At 53.3% G+C, this 18,797-nt stretch overlaps 2 protein-coding genes across 4 annotated transcripts; both read right to left on the bottom strand.

The window, feature by feature from the left end:
• Positions 1-1,824: 1,824 nt before the first annotated feature.
• LGALS4 (galectin 4) lies at positions 1,825-8,485 on the bottom strand. 2 transcript variants are annotated; one of them, XM_030299596.1, is made up of 10 exons: positions 8,301-8,485; positions 7,913-8,001; positions 6,391-6,595; positions 4,188-4,322; positions 3,154-3,180; positions 2,991-3,029; positions 2,771-2,800; positions 2,404-2,492; positions 2,096-2,261; positions 1,825-2,014 (listed from the first exon to the last, which is right to left on the bottom strand). In XM_030299596.1, exons 1-10 carry the CDS (start codon positions 8,343-8,345, stop codon positions 1,868-1,870), a joined length of 972 nt encoding a protein of 323 aa, XP_030155456.1. In that variant the 5' UTR covers positions 8,346-8,485; the 3' UTR covers positions 1,825-1,867. The 2 variants fall into 2 exon arrangements, with proteins under 2 accessions (XP_030155456.1, XP_030155457.1); XM_030299597.1 differs by lacking the exon at positions 3,154-3,180 and having other exon boundaries at positions 8,301-8,482.
• A 1,545-nt stretch (positions 8,486-10,030) lies between these two features.
• Positions 10,031-18,180, bottom strand: ECH1 (enoyl-CoA hydratase 1). Of its 2 annotated transcripts, none has more exons than XM_030298971.2 (10): positions 18,063-18,180; positions 17,213-17,408; positions 16,986-17,074; positions 12,180-12,304; positions 12,044-12,092; positions 11,779-11,843; positions 11,067-11,137; positions 10,903-10,974; positions 10,504-10,654; positions 10,031-10,323 (listed from the first exon to the last, which is right to left on the bottom strand). In XM_030298971.2, the coding sequence occupies exons 1-10, from the start codon at positions 18,100-18,102 to the stop codon at positions 10,219-10,221; spliced, it is 963 nt and encodes a 320-aa protein (XP_030154831.1). In that variant the 5' UTR covers positions 18,103-18,180; the 3' UTR covers positions 10,031-10,218. The 2 variants fall into 2 exon arrangements, with proteins under 2 accessions (XP_030154831.1, XP_030154832.1); XM_030298972.1 differs by having other exon boundaries at positions 18,003-18,087.
• Positions 18,181-18,797: the final 617 nt, after the last annotated feature.

Consider the following 18,797-nt stretch of genomic DNA (forward strand, 5'->3'; position numbering starts at 1 on the left):
TTTTTTTTAATTAAATCTCCCCAGATGATTGCAATGTACAGCCACATTTGAGAACTAGATTAAGGGAATAAATGAGACAATAAACAGAATGAATGAATGAATGAATGAACGAACAAATGAATAGACATGGAGAAATGCCTGAATAAACGGATAGGTGAACAAGTGAGGAAATGACAAAGGAATAAATGAATGGGTGAGTGAAAGTGTAACCAAATGAACAAATGATTAAATCCATGCAAGGGTGCGGTGGTAAGAGGATGATTGGCTGGATGGTAGATGGTTAGTGGACAGATGGAGAGAAGAAATGGTAAATGAACGGACAAATAGTTGGAAATGAATAGGAGAATATATCATAAAGATATGGATGGATGACATGATAGGTAGAGAATGAAGAAATCGATGCCTAGTCAGAGGGATCAATGGCGCATGGAGAGATGGATAGATGGATGGATGGATGGATGGATGTGATGGAAGGCAGAGAATTGCACGGACAATTGGAGGGATGAACAGAAGAATGAGTGAATGCAAGTTGGATGTAAGGATGGCTGAATGGACAGACAGACGGATGAGTGAATAAATAAATGGTTAGATGCTTGAATGGATGGATGGTCAGATGGCTGAGTGAAGGGTTGGATGATGAATGGATGTACAAACGGCTGGATAGGTGGAGAGTTAGGTGACAGGTGAGTGGATGAATGGTTGGATGTTTATTTATTTTTTTGTGTGTGTTTTAGATTTTCAAAAAAATTTTTTAAGTAATCTCTGGGGTGCCGGGGTGGTTCAGTCAGTTGAGCGTCCAACTCTTGATTTCCTCTTGGGTCACGATGCGAGGGTTGTGGGATGGAGCCCTGTGGCAGGCTCCACACTGAGCATGGAATCTGCTTGGGAGTCTCTCTCTCTCTCTCTCTCTCTCTCTCTCTCTCCCCCTCTGCTCTCCCCCCACCACCCCACAACTCTTGCTCTCTCTCGCTCTCTCTCTCTCAAAGTAAATAAATAAAAGTTCTAAAAAGAATTTCTTTTAATTAAAAAAAAAAGTAATCTCTACATCCGATGTGGGGCTCGAATTCACAACCTCGAGATCAAGAGTTGCTGCCCCACCGACGGAGCCAGCCAGGCGTCCTTGACTGTGTATTTAGGTGGATAGATGAACATATGCTTCGATGGATGTTTGGAGAGATTTATGGATGTGGCGATGGATGAATGGACAGGTGGATACATGGACGGATGGAAAAATGGGTTGTATAGTGACCAAGAGTGTAGCCAGACCACCTTGATTTGAATCCTCATTCTGCCATTTATGTGCCGTGTGACCTTGGGCAATTTGCTTTACTTAAAAATTGTTTTAAATGTTTATTTAACTTTTTTTTTTTTTTTTTTTTTTTTTTTTTTTTTTTTTTTTTTTTTTTGAGAGAAAGAGAGAAACAGACTGTGAGCAGGGGAGGGGCAGAGAGAGAAAGAGACACAGAATCCAAAGCAGGCTCCAGGCTCTGAGCTCTCAGCCCAGCTGATGGAGCCACGCAGGCGCCCCTGCTTTATTTTAATTTGCCTGTTTCCCCATCTTTTCCAGAGGTACGATAATAATAGTTCCTATCTCCTGGTGTTTTTGTGAGGAGCAAATGAGTTGATACACTTCAAGCCCAAGGTCTGTGTCTGGAATATTCGTAGATTTACTGTGATGGGAAAATCGATGGACAGGTGATGAGGTGGCTGAATGGACAGCGTATGATCGAACTAAGGAAGGAAGGAACAGCGATACGGACGTTACGGACACGCATGAGACACCCTCAGACATTTTATTAAGGGCTTAGAAGAGAGTCTGTGGGCTCTTTCTCTCTGTGTCCCCAAGAGTTATGGCTCTGGGAATAGATCAGATCTGGATATAGGACAAGTTGATATCACCCTGGATCTCTAGCACGTCCACGTTCTGGAAGGCCGAGAAGCGATGGGAATAGTCGAAGAGGTGCTGGCCGTTGGCGTAAACCTTGAAGCGATCTATGCCACAGCGAATGGACAGCTGCAGGGAGAGGGCAGGCTTGAGGCTAGGGCCAGGACACAGGCTCTGGAGGGAAGGGGGCGAAAGAGACCCCCGACTCACGTCGAAGAATTTCCCAGGACCAAATGGGTTGTAGGAGATCTTCTTCTCCTCGGATCCCCACGAACCATTCAGGTAGCTGTTCCGGACCACGGTATCCTCGGTCAGACGGGAGTTAATGTGCAGAGCCATGTCTCCCGTGGACCCCACGATGAAGTTGATCGCAAAGCTGAAGGCAGAGAGGGAAGGAGGTGGGAGTCACACGGGGGCCAGTGCCTGGTTCTCCGAGGGAGGAGGGGGCCGGGGCCCAGACTCCTGGGTCTGAAGGAGGAAGCGGGCTGAGGATCCCCGCTTCAGTGCAGACTGGGTACCTCTTGCCTGTAGGGGGTATAAAACCCTTGACTATGATGGTTCTTCGGGCTGTAAGCCCCCCTTGCAAGATCCTCCTGAAGGGCACGGGCTGTGGGGGGAGAACATGGGGTCCTGTCACCTCTCAGGTCACCAGAAGCCAGAGGCAGGGACAAATTTTCAGAGATGGGTGCCCACTCCTAGGAAATGTCCCCAACTCCCGTCCCCTCCCCACTCTGGCCACCAACCCCACCCTCTCCCCGCCTCCCGCCCCAACACCCTCTGCCCACTCTATTTCCCACCCTCTCAGAGCCCCCCCGCCCACCGTCGGCTCCGGCTTCCCCACAAAGTGCCCACCACAGAGCCCTAAACGCCCACGGGACACGTTACCGGGTTGAAGATTGGGGGTCCCTCCATGGTCTGTGAGGTGAGGAAGGAGAGGTGTTATTCTAGAATATTTGACAAATATTTATGGCACACCAACTATATGCAGGTGTATCTCTGGGTGCTGGATTAGTACAACTGGGGGGGCCCACCTCCTTGACCCCCCTCGCACTTCTCACCACCCCTCCCCCCCCACCCCAAGTGGCCACCCAATTCTCCCACTTACAGGCAGGTTACTTGGCAGTTGCTGGGTGTGTCCAGGACCCTATACAGATGAATGGAAGGCAGAAATGGTGAGGGGGGCTGGGGGTCCTTCAGCTGCCCCAAGACCTCCTCAGGCCACCAAGCCCCCACCACAAGAATTCCATCACCCATCGACAGGTACTTACTGGGTTTGCCGGCGTGCCCATGGGTGTCTGTGGGCACAAAGACAATGTGTGTAGGAAGGCAGGCAATGAGGGAGACCCCAAACTAGGGCCTGGGGGTGGGGGGTGTCAGGGATGCCTGCCCAGGGCAGCTCCACGACCGCGGTCCAAGAGAACTCTGGGGTCAAAGAGTGGCACCCAGGTGGCTCATTAATGGAGAGGAAATTGCCACGTTTAGGGATCTTCGGGACACAGTGACCCTCCACCCCTTTAGGGTGAGCCTGGCGCATTCTACTCTTGCGCCCTCCCTGGTCCTGCTTCCTCCTGTCTCTGTGCCTCGGTTCCCCCATCTGTAAAATGGGTCCGATGATCATCAGAGCACTTTCCCCGAGGAGGTGGGGGACGGGGGCGTACAGGCTGGGGAGTAGAGAGCCCTCAGCTGAAGGACATGGCTGGCGTCTAGAGTCCGAGTGCTGCTATGGGTGTTTTGGTGCCTGTCTGTTCACTGTGGACGTGGGAATGGGGTTTCTAGGTCATCGCGTGTGTCTCCGCTCAGCTTTCGCAGACGCTGCCCAGTCATTTCCAGGGGAGTGTCGGGCCAGTTCCCCAGCCTCGCCCACAATCGGTATCGTGTGCCTTTCCCTCGATAGCTCTTCTCGTTGGGCGTGGGGGAGGTAGCTCGTTATGACTTGAAGTGAGTTTCTCTCCGGTGACTAGCAATGTTGGGCAACTTCTCATGGACTCACCTACTATTCCCCGTGGCTTTTGTTCCTCCTTATCTTTGCTCCTTGACTCAGCTGACGGACTTCCTCCCCTCCCGGAAGCCTTCCCCTCGGGCTCCCCAAACCTCCTGTCTCCCACCCCGGCCTTGACCGCTTAGAGCCAACACTGCCTGGGGAAATGTCTTGTCTTCCTAGTGGATTGTCTTAGTTGCCTCTGAGTCTGTGGCTCAGCCAGCAAAGGGCCTGGCACAGAGCAGGTGCTCGGGGGGGAAATAAAGGAGTGAGGGAATGAATTAAGGAAGGAAGCAGGCACATAAGTGAGGAGACGCCACCCACCTGGCTTGGCGGGGGGTTGCCACCAATGAAATTGATTGATTGAAGCTCCAGGTCCCCATCCACTTGCAGGTGGGTGACCATCTGCAGGGGCAGCCGGTGCCCAAACTCATAGAAGGGATTTCCATTTACCACCACCTGGAGGGCAGGGGGTGAGGTCAGAGTCAGCCCCCATGACCTTGGGAAAGCAGAAACAGGAGGCAGGCAACAGAGATCTTTTTAACTCGGAGACGCGTCTTGGGGACGAGCTGGGATAGCCACAGAGTCAGCAATCTCGGAGTCTGCAGGTCGGAGGTCAAGCCGGGGTCAAGGGGCAGCTCATAGACCGGTGGTTGGGAGACAATGGAGAATGTAGTCAGGAGAGCGATCGATCGCGAGATAATCAAGTCAGAGTTTTGGTTTCGGCGCCAAAGGAGATGGGCCCGAGTCTAGCTCTGACGCGTTGGCTGTGTGACCTCGGGGAAGTCATTCCACTTCTCTGAGCCTTTGGAGGCTCACCCTGGGATTGATGGGAACATTAAAACCCAGCCAGGCATGTCAAAGGCGTTGTGGAAATCCTGTGTGGAGCCTTGTTATCATATCTCAGCGTCCTTGATGTCCTCAGGTTCTATTTATGGCGCCAGGCAGGGGGCATGGGGCTGACAGCCAGCTCCGGAGGAGTCTTATTTCTGGACTTAGGTGCTGGTGCCACGGGTGTGTTGTCTTTGTGAAACACCAGCGAGCTCTGTACACATGGCTCGCACTCTTTTGTGCACTCTAGTAACACATTTTAAAAAATACTTGCGATGCACCCAGGTGGCTCCGTCGGTTAAGCGTCCGACTTCGGCTCAGGTCACGATCTCACGGTTTGTGGGTTCGAGCCCCGCGTCCGACTCTGTGCTGACAGCTCGGAGCCTGGAGCCTACTTCGGATTCGGTGTCTCCCTCTCTCTCTCTCTCTGCCCCTCCCCCTCTCACCCTCTTTCTCTCTCCCTCTCAAAAATAAACAGGCATAAAAAATTTGTTGTAAATAAAGCTTAATAAAATTAAAAAATTAAGAAAATTAAAAATACTTGCATAGGGGCACCTGGGTGGCTCAGTCAGTGAAAGCGTCCAGCTTCAGCTCGGGTCATGATCTCATGGTTCGGTTCGTGGGTTCGAGCCCCATCTCTGGCTCTGTGCTGACAGCTCAGAGACTGCTTCGGATTCTCTGTCTCCCTCTCTCTGGTCCTCCCCCACTGGCACGCGAGCACGTGCTCTCTCTCTCTCTCTTTCTCTCTCTCAATAATAAAATAAACTTAAAAAAAATACTTGCATCATAGTAATCAGTCACAGCGTGTGGGCCTTATCCGGAGGCGGAGTCAAACAAAGTGCAGACAAGACTCAGGTCATGATCTCACAGTTCGTGGGTTTGAGGCCTGTGTTGGGCTCTGTGCTGACCATGGGGAGCCTGCTCAGGATTCTCTCTCGCTCCCTCTTTCTCTGCCCCTCCTCTGCTTGAGCTCTTGCCCTCATGTTCCCTCTCTCTCTCAAAACAAACTTTAACACAACAACACACCTTAAGGTATTTATGAGGTCACCGGACGGCTGACAGGATGTGAGGGCCCCAGGAAGAATTGTCAGTGCTTGAGGTATGGTAACGGCCTTGTGACTATGTTCTTAAACACTGAAATATTTATGAATGAAATTATGTCTGGGATTTGCTTTTAAATCAGATGAGAGGGAAGCGTCAGGGAAGGATGCAAACACAGGGGCCTGGAGCTCACGACCACTGGAGCTGGCCAAGGGGACCAGCGGGTCACTGCACCCGCGCCTCCTCTTGTGTGTGTTCAGAGTTGTCCAGAAGAAAGAGCAAGAATACGCGTTTTGCAAGAATGCAGAGGAACAAAGCGATCTACGTTAAACATGACAAGGCTGCCCACGGTAGAGGAATAGGAATGAGGAACGTGAGAAAAAAAAAATTGTTTAAGAGAAAAAGTGTTTAATAGGCAGGAAAGAAGGAAAAGAAAAAAGTGAGGTGGGAAGGGGGAGGGGAGAGGGAGGAGGGGAGGAGAAGGAGGGGGAGAAGGGGGAGAAGTAGGAGAAGGGGAGGAGAGGGGAGCAGGGGGAGGTACAGCTGGAAGAGAGGAAGAGAGGGAGGAAGGAAGGTGGAGAGGGAGGGAGAGGGAGGCAGCGGGGAGGAGGAAGAGGGGTTAGGGAGGAGGGAGGCCCCGCCCCCAAGCTCGGACCTTGTAGTGCTCGGCCTGGACCATGAACACCAGCTCAAAGGCGGTGCCCTTGCGGAAAGGCATGCTCCTTTTCTTCTCCTCGCTGCCCCATTTGCCACCTTGCATGGAGTTGAAGACCACCTTGTCCCAGCCATCGAAGCGGGGATTGAAGTGGAAGGCGATATCTGACCCCGAGTGCTGCCCCGCCACGAAGTTCACGGAGAACCTGGTGGGACAGGAAGGGCTGTTCCCCCGGCCCCACCTGCCTGCTCACCCGGCCCTCCTCCTGGAAGCCCGCTCAGACCTACCTGGTTCTCACTTCCCCGACGGGGCAGGAGGGGGATTGGGGGACAACGACAAAAACGGGACAGCACACTTGGGCACGGCTGACCCGAGAGAGGGGGACGGGGGTAGTGCCCTGGAGTCCAGGAGGACTGCCGTGCTCATTCCCTTCCCTTAACCAGACCACCGCCCCCCCAGCCCCTCCCAACTTTAAATAAGACCACAACTGGGACTCCTGCATTTCCAAGGGCCGGGCACTGTCCTAGGAACCTCTCTGCTCCCTCCCTGACCTGGAGACCTTTCCCCACCAGCAGCCAGGGGGTACCTAGGAACCCACACGACCCACCCCTTCCCTCAGGCCAGCATCCCTGAAGTTATTCCAACTGGGCACACACACCCCCACCTCAGGGCCTTTGCAAGGGCTGTTCTTTCTACCGGCCTATACTCCCAGGCTCCCTCCCTCCTCTTCTGTGGGTCTTTGAAGTGTTCCCACCCCCTACCCTATTTAAAGGGACAGTGCCACAGGGTCCCCCCCCCATCCATTCCCCAACTCCTTTCCCAGTTTGTCTGCTTAGCACTTATCACCACTTTGATTTTTGATTTTGATTACAGATTTGATTTTTGTCTTTCACCTCTCCTCTCTACTAGGATGTCAGCTCCATGTGGGCAGAGATTTTGGCCCTGTCGACTGCTCTGTCCCCAGTGCCCAGGCACACAGTGGGCACAAAATGACCAAAAAACCAACGAGCAAGAAACAACAATGCCTTCAGCTCGTTCCCATCTTTATCACCATTTTAAGGCCCTAAAAAAATGTTAAGACTTATTTTAGTGCTTACTTTCCAGTTTTACGCATTGAACCCTCAGGACAATCCCATTCTACAGCCGGGAATCTAAAGCACAGAGAGGCGTGGTGCCTTTCCCCGGTCACACAGTTGGCCAGTGACAGAGCTGGCCAGGCCGAGCTCAGAGCCTGTGATCTGAATTCATGCTATCACACCCATCAATTCCAGTCCAACATCCCAGCTCCCGGGCTGGGCTGCCTCTCTCCGTGAGCCTCCCTGACGCCTCCCAGCCCCCAGGCTCCCTGCTCCTGGTCACCAGGTCCTGGACGTCCCAGGGGCTAGGGCTGATCTTTGGCCATTGGGTGCAGGGGCACAGAGCTCCCCTTCCCAAGCAGGAAGGAAGAAGGTCTTCTGCATTAGGGCGGAAGCCCCTGTTTGTAGCCCCTCCTAGCCTAGCCTGACGGAGGGGAGTGCCTTACCTCTTCATGTGCTCGCTAGCCACTCCTTGGATATAAACAGACATTCCGATGCAGAGACCACCCGGGATGGGCTTGTTGTAGGGCAGAGTCTGTGGAAGGGGCCTGGTGAGACTTTACCCCTCATCGAGAAGCCCCCCGCACTCTCATCGGGACACTAGGGGTGAAGGGTCCGCGGGAAGGTGAAGAGAGCGAGCGTCAGGTGTGGCTATGAAGAGCCAGGGCGTCAGGATGGGAGTAAATCAAGCCCCAGGGTCAGTATCGGGTAAATCAGAGTCAAGGTTGGGGGTGAGGGCACCTCTGAGGAATCAGGATGAGAGGAAATTGGTGCGTGGGGTTCAGGGTGAAACTAAGCCGGGGCCTGCGGTTGGGGTCTGGGCCGCTATCTCACCGGGTTGTAGGTGGGCTGGTAGCCGGGTGCAGGGACATAGGCCATCTTGAGAGGCTGGGCTGGTGGCTCGTCGTCGTCCGGTGAGAAGAGGTGCAGGAGTGGGGAATGGTGGCAGATGGCAGGAGGGGGGTGGCTCTTATACCGGAGGATAAGGGAGTGGCTGGCGGGGCAGGGTCCACAGGGCCCCTCTTCCGGGCATTCCCGGCTCCCATCTTTTTCTAGGGCACCCCCTTGTGTCCCTTTTCTTACTAGCCTCACTGGTAACCAGTCAGAACCCAGTTCATCTATCTGGGTCAGGTCAGGAGGACTCAGGTCAGAGCCCCCTCCTTCAGGCCCTTCCGCAAAGAGGAAGTGTAGTGAACTTCAGCCCCGCCAGGGCCTTATCAGAGCCCATAAAAGCCTGCCCAGACCTTTGTTAGCAGAGGGAGGGTGAGTCCAGGAGGGTTGGGCAGGGCAAGGCTGCAGGCGCGACCTGTGACAGATGGGCAATGGGAGTGGGTGAAAGCAGGGAGGACCTGGATGCCCTGGACACTCTTAGGAACCGCGGAAGGCATTTGCATGCCCACTGCATGCCGGACCCGTGCACACTGCACTGTATAGTTTTTAATTAATTAAATAATTAATTAAAAAATTTCTTAGCAATTACTCATTTTTTTAAAAAAAATTTTTTTTTCAACGTTTATTTATTTTTGGGACAGAGAGAGACAGAGCATGAACAGGGGAGGGGCAGAGAGAGGGAGACACAGAATCGGACGCAGGCTCCAGGCTCTGAGCCATCAGCCCAGAGCCCGATGCGGGGCTCGAACTCACGGACCGCGAGATCGTGACCCGGCTGAAGTCGGACGCTTAACCGACTGCGCCACCCAGGCGCCCCATCAATTACTCATTTTTGACAGAGCACGAGCAGGGGGAGGGGCACAGAGAAAGGGAGACACAGACCCCAAGCAGGCTCCGGGCTGTCAGCACAGAGCCGGACGCGGGGCTCGAACTCACAAACCACGAGAGCTGAAGTCGGCTGCCCAACCGAATGAGCCACCCGGGGGGCCCTGGACTGCATAGATCACGACTTCTGGAGCCAGGAGTGCTGGGTTCAGATCTTGCCTTGGCCACTTCCTGGCTGTTTGGTCTTGAATTAGTTTGGCCTGAACCTCAATTTCCCGATTTGCCCAACTGTAAAATGGGGATATTAGTAGTATCGACCTCACAGAAGCCTTGAAAGGAGTCACTCAGGGAATAAATGCTCAGAACAGGACTCGGCATATAGAAGGCATTAAATTAATCCTTGGCCTCTTGCACTCGTTCTAAACATAAACCCAGGAGGTTGGGCTTATCTACGGACATGAAAACCTGAAGCTTAAAGAAGTGAGGCTGTTGGCCCGAGACTGGGTAGCAGCAGAACTCTAGCCAGACTCCAGCGTCGCATCCCATTAGGCTAGGCAGTGAGTGGGTGCCAGGCAGGGTGAACGGAGCTCTGGAGCCTGGAGCAGGCAGGGAGACCAGCCGCAGCCCTTAGGCCGCAGAAGGCACTGACTTGTGCTTGCCCCGCCCCTGCCAGACTTTCTATTGGCCCTGGGCTGCCCACTGCCAGCTCTGAATGGGCATCGCCTGCGTGGCTCCCATTCCCATTGGCCAAATCTCTGTCCCCAACATTCAGCACTGCTGAGGGCCGTGGGCATAGGCGCATCTTGGCTCCTTGCTGCCTCTCCTCTCTTTGCAATAAAGACACCGGGTTCCTTAAGTAGCTTTATTGTTTGGGTGAAGATAAGGCCCTGGGCATGAGGAAATCGGTGTCCCAGCTATAAATTGGGAGATCAGGCATGAAGGCACGGAGGCGACGATCCTCACTAATCCTCCTTCTCTGTGGATGAGGAAACGGCATGAGGTGGGACAAGGGGCAAGGCCTGGCCCTTGGGGGCTCTCAGAGCTTGGAGAAGTTCACGCTCTTCAGGTCCTTCTTCTCCAATGTAGCCTGGACAGACTTAACGATGTCCTGGGTTTGCAGCATGCTCATGTTCCAGGTGGCCTGGATGAAGAGGGTGGAGCATAATGGCAAGGGCAGGGAATGGAGTTGGGCCAATGAAAAACAGGGAAGAGACAGCGCGCCAATCGGAGGGCAAGGCCTGCAGAGGTCTGCTTGCAGGGGCCCTGATTGGTCGCTCTGGGACTGGAGAGGGGCTGTGATTGGCTGGACGGAGAGCCTTACCATGTAGTTGAGACTCTCGGCCACGGAATGGTTGCGGGAGTAGATCAGGTTGACTTTGGTGCTCTGCACTGCCACAGGGCTCTTGGTGGAAATCTCTTCCGCCAGGGTGAAGGCTGCCTCAAGCATGTCCTCCTTGTTTGGGAACACCCGGCTGCGGATGAAGGGAATCCGTAATGGGGTGTGGGGGTTCTGGGAAGGTTCCCACGGATGAAGAATCGGCCAACCACAGTGGAAAGCAGAAAACCGCCCAGTGAGAGAGACCAATCAGAGCAGGGCACTGGACCCCAGAATAAAGAATTGACCACCCAGAGAGTGGAATCTGTGAAGATACACGGGGACCCAAAGAGCCCTGCCCAGGTTGCGTCCGAGCCTTCAACCAGCCCAGGCCTCGGCCCCTACCTGACCAGACCACTGCCCAGGGCCTCATCAGCTATCATCTTGCGGGAAGTGAAGGCCAGCTCGTTGACCAGGCTGCAAGAAAGCGGGGAAAGCCTATCAGGGGACGGGCCTCATCCTGGGCCCGGGAGATGCCCGGGGTCCCCTCCCTCGGCTGCTCCGCTCACCTCTGGTTTCCGATGACTTTGGGCAGTCGCTGCAGCGTTCCCACATCAGCTGCCAAACCTATGTCCACCTCCTGGGGCGGGCCATTGTATCAGCGCTTGGTTTGTGCCCGATACTGCCCCCCACCGTGTAACCTCAGTGCCAGTGAAATTCCATATTTACTGTAGAGGCACATTCCACACCCACCTCAGAGACTGCCCCCCCCCCCACACCCCATTTCATTGCCATCCACATGCTTTCACCCAGGTAATTTCTTTCAGCCTAGAATACAGCCCACTTCCCAATTCCTCTGCCCTCCCAACTTCTTAGGGTCGGCCACGTCTATCTCCAGAGGGAAGCCCTCAAACCCTGCCCATCTGACCCCCTTCCTGCCTCTACGGGTTCCATCCTGTCTGCGTCCTCTCCAGGACTGATCCCAGCAGCAACCCCAGCCGCATCTCCACCCCCGTACCTTTACTCACTCCTAACCCCACGTAGACTGCATGGCCTCCCCTTGACTTCCCTCATGGCCAAAGTGTTACTTTTTAAGATGCAGTTCTGCTTGACTCTTCCGTGAAGCCCTCCGGGCTCACTCCAAGCCCTCCCTTCTCCCCCTCCCTCTCCCCCCCACCCCTCCCTTAGCCTCCCCTGTCACTGCTCTGCCCCCACCCAGCCACTCACTGCCCAGCTCTATGCAGGATCCGAGGACACAGAAGCTCGGGGAGGATGGCTCACCTTCACCTGGAAGAAAGCATCCTGGGCACAGTACCGGATGTCACAAGCAGTGACGAGGTCCACGCCTGCGAGGTGGAGGCCAGGGGCATTAAGCAACCACATGAACCAACCCCTCCTCCCAGGTGGTGGGGTCGCACCCCTGGACCGAGTTGAGCTAGCAACTGATCTGAGGCTGGCGGTCACTGGCCGAGGCGGAAGGGCGGCAGCCAATAGGCGCCCGGCCAGCGTGGGTGCCCGGATGCGTGGCGGGTGTCTGCGTACTCACCCGCACCAATACAGGCCCCGTGGATGGCGGCGATCACCGGTTTAGGGCACTGCAAGGGAACGGAAGGGGGTGGTGGTCAGGGCTGGTCTGGAAGAGGTGGACGGGGCTGGGGGTGGTGCCCTGCCTGCCCCTGCACCTTCTCGATGACACTGAAGCTCTCTTGGTATCTGCTGATGAGGTTACGGAGCTGCCAGCTGATGCGGGCCACATCATCTCCTTGGGGCTGGAGGATATCCGAAGCCATGTCCATGAGGTCGATGCCTGGTGGGGAGGTACGAGGAGGCTCACGTAGTCCCCCCCCCCCCCCCAGGCACCCTCCCTCCCCATCCACTGCCCCAACTAGCGGTCAGGACTCAGACTTGGCAGATTTGAACCCCCAAACCACCGCCAGTGTTTTGAGAAAGCCGCTCACACAGGGCTTTGCCAGGGATCGCATATGGGGGGTGAAATACATAAATGCTGACATTGATAGGGCCGTTACTCACTTTATCCTCACAACGACCCTATGAGGTGGCTATTACCATCGCCAGTTTTACTGGGAGTAAACTGAGGCACCGGACATTAAAGTCACTTGCCCAAGGTCACACTGGCTTGTGAGTAATGGCACTGGAATTGTAAGCCCGGGACCATGCACTGGCTCCAGAGGTCATGTTTGTCACCATTATGCCAGATGGCACAGGAGACAGGCTTTTGGCAGGAGTCAGTGGTGGGAATGGTCCCTCAGAGAGAAGACTCGAGAGAGAGCAAGTTTTCGTGGCTCCAACTGCAAGACGATCCCAAGTCTAACCTTTGTTCCACTAATCCTTCTCCATGACCTCTACTCTGGCTAAAATACTTTCTCCTGGGCTCCCTGTTCCCTGCCCCGACCATTTCCCACACACAGCCAAGAGAACTTGTGAGCATGTCAGGGGGGCCTTTTCTTCCCTCCCACCCCACTTACTTAGAAGAAAATACAAGGTATGTGCCGGGACCTTACCAGCCCTCCTGAACACTGTCCCTAGCCCATTCCTTTGGGCACAGAGGCCTCCAACCGTTCCAGGGCCGCCTGGGTGGCTCCGTCGGTGAAGCATGTGACTCTTGGTTTCAGCTCAGGGCATGATCTCGTGTGGCTCGTTGAGTTCGAGCCCCGTGTCAGGCTCCACACTGACTGTGCAGAGCCTGCTTGGGATTCTCTCTCTCCCTCTCTCTCTCTCTGTCCCTCCTCTGCTCTCTATCTCTCTAAATAAATAGAGACTTTAAAAAAAAAAAAAGAAGAAGAAGAAGAAGAAGAAGACTGACCCCATCATTCTGTCCAGGCCACAGCCCGAAAGTCATCTCCTCAGAGAAGCCCACCTCAGCCACGCGGGCTAAACAGCAGCCCCGTCATCCTCTATCTCATTTTCTCTGTCTCATCTCCTACACTGCCCTCTTGTTCCCACAGAATTACGTGCTTATTTCGAGGGCCCATCTCCTTTTCCGGGACGTGAGCTCTATGAGTGGAGGAGTTTTGTCTTTTTGCCCACTCCCGCATCCCCAGTGCCTAAACTGAGCCCAGGGCACAGAAGGTGTTCAGTAAGCGAACAGTATAGACAACAGTCCCTGCCCTCACTGAGCTGCCCTTCAGTGGGGGGAAGACAAACGAATAAGAAAATACATTTTGTCGGGTGGTGACAGTGCTAAAAGAAAATTACAGCAGGGAAGTGGAATGGAATGTGTGTGTGTGTGTGTGTGTGTGTGTGTGTGTGTGTGTGCGTGCAGTGAGGGCTGTTGCAGTATTAAATGGGGTGGTCATGGACCCTCTCATTGAAAAAGTGACTTTTGAGTGAAGATCTGAGGAAGGAGAGGGAGGGAGCTATGGGGCTAGCTGGGATCAGACAGTTCCAAATGTCAGGAAGGGCCAGCGCAAAGGTCCTGTGGTAGGAATGCCCCTGGGCTGTATGAGGAGCATGGGGGCGGTCAGCATCGCAGCAGTGTAGTGAGTGAAGGGGAAAGTGGGAAGAGCCAAGGTTGGAGAGCTTTACGGGGCAGAGGGTATGAGGCCTCATCAGCCAGGGGGCAAACTCTGGCTTTTTCTCTGAGGGAGGCCTTGCCAGGAGATGATTCTGAGCAGAATCATCCTTCACTTTTTTCTTCCTGGGGTTCATCCTTCTCGTCCCTTTGCCTCTGAACGATGCTATCTGACAAACCAGGAAAACCATTCCCACATCTGGCTACATCCCCAGTCCTCTGGGGCTTCACTGCCTCCACAGCTGGTTGAAATAAGTGAGACCTGAGAATTTAGGGCTGAGGGGTAGGGCTAACTTGGTGCATGTTAAATACGCGGAAGACAGGATCGCGCTCCCGCCCCCAGCCTTGGCCAGGCCACTTCCTCCTCTGGGCCTTGGGTTTCTCCTGCACAAAATGGGGGTAACACCCTCCTGAGAGCTGATGGAGAGATGGCAACAATTAAAGGCGAGAGACAGCCCCAGAGGCCCTTCACACCCCACTAATGGCATCACAGTTACCATTTCGGCACCTGCTGGCTTCTGCGCCCACGTCTGTGAAGCCTGGGCGACTCCGCAGAACCCATGCTGACTCCCAGAGCAAGCCCAGCTTGGCACGTGGGACACCTCCTTTCAGTGGCTTTTCTGGCTTCCCTGCACCACCGGGACGCGCGCACCCTGGCTTTTCCAACCCCTCGCAGTAAAGGACCCCAGACCACGGGATCAGGTGTCCCCCTCTAAGGTACGAACTACTCGGAGTGCCTGGGTGGCTCCATCGGTGAAGCATCCGACTTTGGCTCAGGTCACGATCTTGAGTTTTGTGAAATCGGGCCCCTTCGTCAGCTCCGCGCTCTCTTTCTCTCTCCCTTTCTCTCTGCCCCTCGCTCCCTCGAGCTCTTAAAAATATACATAATTATATACATAATACATATAATATATGTACGGACCTGTATATGCGTATATACATATATTACATATGCATATATACATATATTACATATGCGTAATATGTTACGGACCTGCCCACCTATGACAACTGCACGCGTGGTGTGGGTGGACAAGATATAAACCACTGCCCGACAGCATGGGGCAGATTCTGGAGGACGGAGGACGTCATCACTTAATTTCTTTCTTTCTTTTTTTTAATTTTTTTTTTTTTTAGCATTTATTTATTTTTGAGACAGAGAGAGACAGAGGATGCGCAGGAGAGGGTCAGAGAGAGAGGGAGACACAGAATCTGAAACAGGTTCCAGGCTCTGAGCTGTCAGCCCAGAGCCCGATGCGGGGCTCGAATTCATGGACCGCGAGATCATGACCTGAGCTGAAGTCAGACGCCCAACTGACTGAGCCACCCAGGCGCCCCTCTTTTTTTTTTTTTTAAAGCAGGCTTCACACCCAGCGCAGAGCCCAACACAGGGCCTGAACTCATGACCCTGAGTTCAAGACCAAGAGTCAGGACGCTCAATCGACGGAGCCACCCAGGGGCCCTAGGAAGTCAGCACTTAAAAGAAGGGACTGGCACCAAGTGAGGTGGGGGGTTGTTAAAGTTTCTAGACTGAGGCGAGGTTGCAAGTGGTGCTTGAAGAACCAGAAAACAGAGTCCAGGGTGACCGTAGCTGCTGGAAAGTGTGGGGGGAAATTCCAGAAAAGAAGAGAGAGCCAGAGAGGGGAGCCCCAAATTCTGTGGATAAACTCTGCCCAAATCTCTTCCTGACCCATGAACCATGCATGCAGCCCAGCAAGAGATTTAAAAACTGATTCCGCTAACACAGGAACCTCCACCCTCTCTGCCGGGTCCAGGATAGCATCCAAGTTCCCACGTCCTTCCATAGTCCAATATCCAGGGTACAATCCAAACTTATTCCAAATGCAAACAAAAAGAAGGATGAGACCCAGTTGTTCAAGAGAAAAGACGACGAACAGGGATTGACCCCAAAGTCACCCAGATGTTGGAATCGGGAAACAGGCACCTGGGTGGCTCAGCCAAGTGCCAACTCTTGATTTTGGCTCAGCTCATGATCTCACGGTCTATGAGATCGAGAACCCGCATCGGGCTCTGTGCTGACAACGCGGGGCCTACTTGGGATTCTCTCTCTCCCCCTCTCTCTCTGCCCCTCCCCTGTTCGTTCTCTTTTGCTCTTGCTTTCTCAAAATAAATGGGTAAGCTTTAAAGAGTTTTAAAACAGTGGTTATAACTATGATCAACAGTGCAAAGAAAAACATGCTTGCGACAAATAACGAGACACGCAACTTCAGTAGAGAAATGGCGAAATATAAAAAAGAACCAAATGGAAATTTGAGAACCGAAAACTACAGTATCTGAAATTTAAAAAAAAAAGATCACTGGATGGGCTTCACAAGCAGAACAGCGATGACAAAGGAGTCAGTGAATGTGGTCAGGGGAAATGATCCCGTCTGAAGAACAGTCCCGTGGCACAATAAAACTTCGAACAGACATGTAATTGGAAATCAGTTCGTGTGTGTTAAATAATTATATGAAAGCATCTTATTATAATACACTTTAGTGACATTAAAAAAAAACAACAACCGAGAGGTTAAGGGCCTTGGTCAAGATCAGACTTCAAAGCCCATCATCCTGTCCATATTCTGTTGGACTAACTTTGAGATTTGAATGTTTTAAATTAAAGAGAAAAAAAAAGATAAAAGTGGAAGTTAGAAGCTGGTTAAAACCTTAATTAAGAAGCATTGTTTGGGGCACCCGAGTGGCTAAGTCAGTTAAGCATCCGACTTCGGCTCAGGTCATGATCTCACGGGTCATGGGTTCAAGCCCTGTGTTGAGCTCTGTGCGGACAGCTTGGAGCCTGTTTTGGATTGTGTCTCCCTCTCTCTCTGCCCTTCCCCCAGTTGCGTTCTGTGCGTGTCTCTCTCAAAAATAAATAAACATTAAAAAAAACAAAAACAAAAACATTGTTCCATTGCCAGGAGCAGTGGCAGGGGTGGGGGTGGAGAGCACCCGGTACCTGAAGTGAACAGTTTTCCTGCACCAGAGATCACCACAGCCCGGCAGTCAGGGTCTTGCGCTATCTTGCTGAAGCACTCCACCATCTCTCTGTGGAGGGGCAAGGAGGGAAGGGCTGCGTATCCCCTGCCCTCAGGTCACCCGACCCCCACGCCCCACCCCTGCCCACTCCCTCAGCCCCTGCCTCCTCCTGCAGGCAGGCCTCCCCCGGTGATCTGCAGGCCCTACCTCCAGCAGGCCCTGTTGATGGCATTTCTCTTCTCAGGCCGGTTGAGCTGCACGTGGAGAATGTGTTTCTGAGCAGCGGTCACTCGAAGGGACTCATAGCTGTGGTCTGGCGCTTCTTTGGGGGCCTCTTCTTGTGCGTTGGAGCTCATGGGGCGAAGGCTAAGGCTGAGACCCTGAGGAGTGGGAGCCATCAGGCCTGGGGAGGCAAAGGAAAGAAGAGACTTTGATGACCCCAGATTGGGGTCACAGAGCCATCAAGGGCAGACGGCACACATTACTTCTCAGTGATGTCAGATTGGGGAACACAGGCCCCTAAGAAACCTCAAGGCAGGGGCGCCTGGGTGGCTCAGTCGGCTAAGCCTTGGGCTCTTGGTTTTGGCTCAGGTCATGATCTCACTATTCGTGAGTTCGAGCCCCAAACCGGGCTCTGTGCTCACAGCGCAGAGCCTGCTTAGGATTCTTTCTCTCCTTGCCCTCTCCACCCCCCCCCCCCCCCCGCGCTGTGCCACCTCACCCCCACTCGCTCTCTATTTCTCTCAAAATAAATAAACTTAAAAAACAAAAACAAAAACAACTTGAAGATTAGGAGTGCGCTTGTCAGTGGCCCCAGTGCCTGCACTACTTCGGACCCTTTAGCATGGGAAGGAGGGACCCCAGACTGGGAATACCAAGCTGTCAGTCACCCTATTGTAAGACACAGGCCTTCAGAATTAGGGAGCTCTTTGGCTGGAAGCACGTGCACCCCTGTGTTGAAAGCGCTCAGACCGTGACCCGGGACAGGCTTCCTCACCCTACGGTGGCTACGACAGCACGACAGAGCTAGGGACTCCCAGAGGCCGAGGTGACTCACGCCGTATCAGCAGATCTCGGAACCTGAGAGAAACCGCCATCTCTGCCACCTCCGCCACTGAGTTGTAGTCGGGAGTGACCAGACAGAAGGAAGACAAGGGGGCGGGCGCGAGGCCACCATGTTTGGCGAGGGCATTGATGCCGCAGCCTGACTGGCGGTGACGCCAGTATTTCCGCCATCTTTACTAAGGGCAACCGGAAATAGTTTTCTGAGTTCGCCGATTACAGCTTAGAAATGAGACCTTTGCCCCAGTAGGAACCTGGCTTGTTGCTGCCGGATAATTCATCAGGGGACTGTCTTATAATGATGGAAAAATTGGAAACAGCTGAAATGTTCAAGGACGTAATGGCAGAATAACTGCAGCGCTGCAACTTTGTAATCATGCCCTTGTACCATGTTAACTGAAAAGAAAAAAATTATCTAGTACTGAGTATAACCCACATAAGGGAATGAAAAGATAGACAACAGACGAGCCAACAATGGGCTGTCTGTGTAATCTGTTTGAGCTCTCACACCAACAACAGGTCGCACCATTTTTCACTGTATGCAAAGGAAACCGGAGCTTGGGGAAGGAAAGTCGCTAGTTCAAGGTTATCTGGGCTTTAGGAGTAAAGAGGGGATTAATGTGGCTTTGAAGTTCATGTTCTTAAAATAATTTCTTTAAAAATAAAACCGGGGCGTCTAGGTAGCTCAACTGGTTGAGCAGCCGAATTTGGTTCAGGTCATGATCTCCCG

This window comes from Lynx canadensis, chromosome E2 (assembly GCF_007474595.2).
Source record: "Lynx canadensis isolate LIC74 chromosome E2, mLynCan4.pri.v2, whole genome shotgun sequence".
NCBI classification, from domain to species: Eukaryota; Metazoa; Chordata; class Mammalia; order Carnivora; family Felidae; genus Lynx; species Lynx canadensis.

What these genes read in the sequence shown, in the direction of transcription:
- LGALS4 (XM_030299596.1), bottom strand. Translation starts at nt 8,345, where the DNA reads ATGGCCTATGTCCCTGCACCCGGCTACCAGCCCACCTACAACCCG. An exon ending in ACCAGCCCACCTACAACCCG is followed by an intron (nt 8,002 to 8,300) that starts GTGAGATAGCGG and finishes CCCCTTCCACAG; the next exon opens with ACTCTGCCCTACAACAAGCC. An exon ending in TGGGCACGCCGGCAAACCCA is followed by an intron (nt 3,030 to 3,153) that starts GTAAGTACCTGT and finishes TCATCTGTATAG; the next exon opens with GGTCCTGGACACACCCAGCA.
- ECH1 (XM_030298971.2), bottom strand. Translation starts at nt 18,102, where the DNA reads ATGGCGGTTTCTCTCAGGTTCCGAGATCTGCTGATACGGC. An exon ending in CGGGGCCTGTATTGGTGCGG is followed by an intron (nt 11,844 to 12,043) that starts GTGAGTACGCAG and finishes TCCACCTCGCAG; the next exon opens with GCGTGGACCTCGTCACTGCT. An exon ending in ATGCTTTCTTCCAGGTGAAG is followed by an intron (nt 11,138 to 11,778) that starts GTGAGCCATCCT and finishes GGCCCGCCCCAG; the next exon opens with GAGGTGGACATAGGTTTGGC.